The sequence below is a fragment of the Watersipora subatra genome, chromosome 7, assembly GCF_963576615.1.
Source record: "Watersipora subatra chromosome 7, tzWatSuba1.1, whole genome shotgun sequence".
Lineage (NCBI taxonomy): Eukaryota > Metazoa > Bryozoa > Gymnolaemata > Cheilostomatida > Watersiporidae > Watersipora > Watersipora subatra.
The window spans coordinates 6,346,701-6,353,092 of record NC_088714.1 but is presented as its reverse complement, the minus strand read 5'-3'; the positions used below and the strand labels follow the sequence as shown (position 1 = coordinate 6,353,092).

General features: G+C 40.6%; 1 protein-coding gene and 1 pseudogene across 1 annotated transcript; both read left to right on the top strand.

The window, feature by feature from the left end:
• Positions 1-2,624: 2,624 nt before the first annotated feature.
• LOC137400374 (uncharacterized) lies at positions 2,625-3,148 on the top strand (annotated as a pseudogene).
• Positions 3,149-5,471: 2,323 nt separating this feature from the next.
• LOC137400373 (uncharacterized) lies at positions 5,472-6,101 on the top strand. The gene has a single exon (XM_068086701.1). The coding sequence runs from the start codon at positions 5,472-5,474 to the stop codon at positions 6,099-6,101; it is 630 nt and encodes a 209-aa protein (XP_067942802.1).
• The last annotated feature ends 291 nt before the right edge of the window (positions 6,102-6,392 follow it).

The window sequence follows — 6,392 nt, the reverse complement described above, 5'->3', positions numbered from 1 at the left end:
GAGACATCTTGACTTCCAACTTGATAAGTCGCATTACCTTTTCTTTTTTCTTTAAACAACAGCAATTGACTTTGTTTTGTGTTTTGTTTTTTAATGATTTATAAATCCTTTTACGCAGCTAGTTGAATTGTTCACTAAATAGTGTGCATTAGCAATTAAGCAATTCTACTAGTGCAGATTCTGGTCATTGGGCAGTGAATCATACAAGGGTGATAGTCTCAATTGATTTCTTGCAGAGAAAATTTGTGGTATGAATTTCAAAACAAATCCTGTATTGATTGCTGTCAGTAAAAACTACTGTAATTAAACCTAGTGCATTGTCTTAAAGATTTTGGCATTTTTTAGTAAGATAGCTATAAACAAGTTAAAAAATAGAACAATTTTCAGCTGAAAATTCTGACAGGTTTGACCATAGTGCAGATCACGTTGCCACCTTCTTGGAGTTGTGTCCTCGAATTCATTGGGTTAAATCAATACGAGTTGAGTTCCAAGCTTTTTCTCCTAAACTAAATCATGTCTGATAGCGAAGAACTCGCTTCTGTTCACAGTGAAGAATCTACCAGTAGGAGGTTTTCACCAAGACTAAAAATACAGTCAATTAAGTCTGAGTTACAAGCAACTATTGAAAATCTCAGTGTAAGTCACAAAGCTACATTAAATGACTTGCAAGATAACTCTATTGAACTTTCCTATGAACAGCTTAACAGCATGCATGGAGAAATTACATTAGGTGCAGTTAATATCACAAAACTGCATAGTGCATACAAAGAAGCTCATGAAAGCGACTTACAACCTGACAAGGAAGACATTGTAGAAATAGATTGCGTGCTTGCTGATAACAGGAAGGTTATCGACCAGTTAGAAATTCGTATGAATAAGTTGGTAACAAGAACCACGCACGCTGAGCCAGACATAGAAAGCATAAAATCCAAAAATTCATTCTTTCTTTCCTCTAGACAATCCAGGTCTAGTAAATCAGGCTCGAGCTGAGTTTCTCAGTCACTCAAAATCATGCAGGCCGAGGCAAAAGCTGCTGCCGCAACTAAACAAGCCCAGCTTCAAGCCGAGATAGAATCTCAACAACTTGAGGAGGAAAGCCTCCAACTTCAGGCACAAGTTCAACGGAATAAAAGTCTGATAGCACAAGCTAAATTAAAAGCAGGGTTAGAAGCTGAGCGCCAACATGAACAGATTTACGCACAAGCAATAGCAGAAGAATTGGAAGATAACAATGAGTCATTGTTGCGCCCTCCTGTCACCAATAAGTTAAATTCAGGACAAACACAGCTAAAAGACTCAAATGAGTTATTCTGACAAACATCACAACGGCCTGCCAATGAGGTGATCACACCACTGCGCCTTCCAAGAGCTTCCCCAGATAGTTCTCCTATGACGATTTTTAGTATCCCTACTACAGTCTTTGATCCTGTTGCTCTTGCTGAAGCAATCAACACGGTTTGCCAGCGTCCTGATGAACCACCCATATTTAAGGGTGAGACACTTAAGTATCAGCAGTAGATGGCCTCCTTTTTCGAAACCTTTGATTTCAGTTCATGTACACCAGGCAAAAAATGGCTCAAACTGCAGCAATATGTTACAGGCAAGGCCTGGCAAAAAATAGAGGGCCTCAGTTATAGAAAAACAGAAAGTGCATGGATGCTTGCCTGGAAGAAACTGGACACCAAATATGGCAAACCAGAAATAGTGGCGGAAGCCATGGAGGAAAAGTTACTCAGCTGGCAAAAAATTGAAGCAAATGACGGCGAACAGTTAGAAGACTTCATTGACTTTTTTGAAGTTTGTTCAGAATGTGATAGTAATTTGAACCTTGGTTCTAAATCTGTAAACAAGCAGCTGATACAAAAACTTCCATTACATATTGCTCACAGATGGACAGCAAAGGCCACAAAACTGGAGAAGAAATTGAGCAAGTTTCCACCACTCCAAGAGTTCATCGACTTTCTAGTTCATGAATCTGACACATTAAGCAACACATTGACTAAAGTGTATCAAGACTTTGGAAAAACAGATAAGTCAGTAAAAGGTAAAAGCGACAAAAGCAACAAAATCATGTCTTTTTCGACAGCAACCACAGCTGACGGTAAGTCTCACAATAGTTACAATGCCAATGGTCTGAAACAAAACAAATACCCATGCTTGAACTGCAACATGAACAATCATACGACGGGTACTTGTTTCAAGCTTGGTAAGCAAATACACTTCGAAACCGAAAGGTTTTTCATGAGCCATAACTTATGTTTTGCATGTTCTAAGCCTGGACACCTAATGCCTGATTGTCGGTCTCCAGAGAAATGCATAAAGAAAATTGCAACCAACAGCACCTCACAGTATTTCATGAATACTACGTAAAAGATAAAGACAGCAAAAGTAAGACACCTATAGGAGTAATACAAACAGGCAGTGTGAAATCAGCAACGGCCCTAAACTGTTCTGACACCAGACCAGCTAATATCATGTCATGGACAATATCAGTGTATATTTCAACCAAAGATAATCCTGAAAAAGAAGTTCTGGTGTTTGCCTTGCTAGACTCCGGTTCAAATCGAACCTTCATCACTCAAAATACCCTTGACAAGCTCAATGTACAGACCTGTGATGCAGCTATGAAAATTAGTACACTTACTGATACTGAGGGCACTGATTCAATGCGCCAAGCGGCCTCAGGACTGCTGGTTCGTGGCTACCATCAGAGCAGAGCAAGTAGACTTCCACCGTGCATAAGCACAAGCAAAATACCTTTTAACTCAGAAGAGATACCCAATGCCACATCAGTGCAAAACTGGCCACACAACATCTTGCTTCTCAGTTCATCTCTGCTCAAAAAGCAGCCAGCCTCGAGCTCGGATTGTTGATTGGAAACAATCTTCCACATGTGTTTATATCTAGACAAGAAATCAGTAGAGAAGACCATGAGCCCTTTGCTCGTTTCACTGACTTGGGTTGGATCTTGATGGGAAACGCCACAAACTCTGCACACAGCTACAACAGTTGCGCTCATACCATTCAATCTGGGACAATAGTAAACTTGGCAGTACAACAGCCAACGACTAGAAAATGTATCTCTTTTAAAATCAAAACAGAAACTACTGACTTCCCAACACAGATAAATTCGAACAACAAATATTAAAAGTTCTTAGTTCTGACTTTCAAACAAATCACGCTGATGAGATAAAGACAATGTCAATCGATGATCTCAAATTCCTAAAAATTATGAAAGAGCAAATTCATAAAGATAAGCAGGGTTACTGTCATGCAAGTGCCAAGTATTACTGGTACTTTGCCAACAAACATTATGCTTTTTAGCTAAAGCTTTATACAAGCTAATATTATATAGTACTGTCTCATTATAGCTATTAATAATGCTTGTAGCTTTTTACAAAGCTTTTCTATGACCAAACATATAAATACTTGGGTTTTCTGTTATCAAATCAGTTGTCTCTGGAGTGTGCAATAAACCATTTCTCTAATTTAATACTCTATTTAATTGCTTCTGTGCAGAAACATAACAGTTACATAACAATGCCATTACCATTCAAGGCTAAACCGCTCAGCATTGACACAAAAACCACTGCAATGCACAGATTTCATCTTCTTAAAAAAAAGTTTAAAAAAGATGCCATATATAAACTGCAATACCATGAATTTATGTCTGACATCATCACAAAAGGGGAAGCAGTTCTGGCAACCGACGACACTACCAACTTTTGGTAAATTCCTCATTTCGGTGTCTTTCATCCTCGCAAGCCTGACCGTATTCGCTTTGTGTTTGATTGCGCTGCTAAAGTGGGAGGAGTCAGTTTAAATGACTTTCTACTACAAGGACCCGATCACATGAATGATCTTCAAGGCATTCTTCTTAGATTTCGTTTGAACCCTGTAGCCTTCATGGGTGATATAGAACGGATGTTTCACCAATTCAAGGTGAAACCAGAGCACCAAGACTATTTACGGTTTATTTGGTATGATTGTGATGGAAAGCTAGCTACTTTCAAAATGACAGTGCATCTTTTCGGGGCTAGATCTTCGCCCGCTTGCGCAACATATGGACTTCGATTTCTCGCCGATCAATATAATTCATTATTGTCTGGCCATTCTGCATCTCATCAATTTGTTCACCGCAACTTTTATGTTGATGACGGTCTCACAAGTGTCTTCAATGAGGCTGAAGCAGTTTCTCTCATTCATGAGACACGTGAACTAAGTGCTGCCGGACAGTTAAGACTTCACAAAATAGCGTCCAACAGCCGCGAAGTGATGTCACAACTTCCAAGAAGTGAGTGCGCCCGTGCCATTGCTAGTCTTGACCTGTCTTCTGATCCACTTCTCCAAGAGCGATCACTTGGTATTCTATGGGACACTGAAAAGGATAATTTTACCTTTCACCATGACACTGCTACAAAACCAGACACCCGACGGGGTGTACTATCTACGGTGGCCTCAATCTTTGACCCTCTTGGATTCCTCTCGCCATATATTTTAATTGGCAAAAACATTCTACAGGATATGTGTAGAAGTTCAGTTTCTTGGGATGATCCCCTGACAGGTGATTTATTGTCACTATGGAAGGAATGGAAAGCTTCTATTCTAGACTTAACAAACATAAGCATCCAAAGATGTTATCAACCGACAGACTTTGGCGACATCTTCAAGGCTGAGCTACATCATTTCTGTGACGCAAGTACTCGTGGTTACGGTGAGGTTAGTTATCTCAGACTAGTAAACACACAAGGACAAGTAAATTGTTCACTTGTAATGAGCAAGAGCAGAGTAGCACCAATCAAGCCCATAACCATTCCGCGCATGGAACTGCAAGCAGCGGTTACCGCAGCTAAAGTGTCCAGATTTATTAAATCTGAGCTAAAGATTGATACCACAGAAACCTTTTGGACAGATTCTTAAATTGTTCTTGGGTACATTAAAAACACAACTAAAAAGTTTCATCTTTATGTGACTAATAGAGTTCAGCAGGTGAGAGACAATTCAAGTCCTGAAAATTGGCGCTATGTCCCTACAGATCAAAACTCTGCCGATCACACTTCAAGAGGCCTGACTATCACTCAGCTGTTAAAATCTAACTGGCTTACAGGTCCAGATTTTCTCTGGAAGGAACCTATGCAATTTCCTGATCAGTTGACACCCGAAGTAAAACCTGATGACCCTGAAGTCAAATCCCTTTGTGTCCAAACGATTTCTAGTCCCAGTCAAACTCTCTATCAGCGACTACAGCAATTCTCTAGTTGGAATAAAGCTATCAAAGTCACTAAATTCTTTCTCAATAGAGTAGCCAAGTTAAAGGGCACTCAACTGCCAATTAATGCACCACTCCTGTACATAGTTAAATGCATACAAGCTGAGCATTTTCAGAAGTGCAATCTCTGACAAAAGAGCAGCCACTAAATCCAAAGAGTACAGTTTTCAACCTGAACCCTTTTCTGGATAAAAATGGAGTAATGAGAATAGGAGGCCGCCTCAATCGCAGCACAGCTCTCAGTTTTTCTGAGAAACATCCAATTCTGCTGCCCAAAAGTGGGCATTTTACTCGCCTTCTTCTTCAGCATCTTCATGAGCAAGTGGCCCATCAAGGAAGATGCTTCACATTGGCCAAGATGAAATCTTCTGGATACTGGATAATAGGTGCCAGAAGTATAATAGCCTCTTTGATACACCAGTGTATTACTTGTCGATCCCACCGAGCTAAACCTCCAACACCCCAAATGGCCTCACTTCCTCATGAAAGATCTAGCCAATCGCCTCCCTTCAGCTATTGTGGGATCGATTGTTTTGGACCATTCTTGGTCAAAGATAGAAGGACAGAGCTAAAACGATATGGACTCATGGTAACATGCCTTGCAAGCAGAGCAGTGCACCTTGAAGTTTTGGACGATATGAGCACAACAGCCTTTGTGAACGGAATTCGAAACGTTATAGCCATTCGCGGGCCTATTAGAAAAATCTGGTGTGACCAGGGCACCAACTTTGTTGGAGCTTTTCAAGATTTAACAGAAAAAGGCGTGCTTGAGTTTAAACTCAATCCTCCCAGCGCCAGTCACATGGGTGGCGTTTGGGAACGTATGATCTGAACTGCTAGAAATGTCCTTCAGTCTCTTTTGAAATCTCATAGTGATAGGCTTGACACAAGCCACCTTCGCACCTTGATGTACGAAGTCATGGCCATCATAAACTCCAGACCACTATCTGTGGTTACTGAAGAAGACATGCCTCTAAGTCCTAACATGCTTCTGACTATGAAATCTGATGTTACCCTACCGCCCCCTGGAAGCTTTGATGAGTCCGATATGTACAGTCGCAAGCGCTGGCGTGCGGTTCAACACATTGCTAATGTATTCTGGAAAAGATGGAAGACAGAATAC

Coding starts and splice junctions, on each gene's coding strand:
- LOC137400373 (XM_068086701.1), top strand. CDS start 5,472: ATGAGAATAGGAGGCCGCCTCAATCGCAGCACAGCTCTCAGTTTTTCT.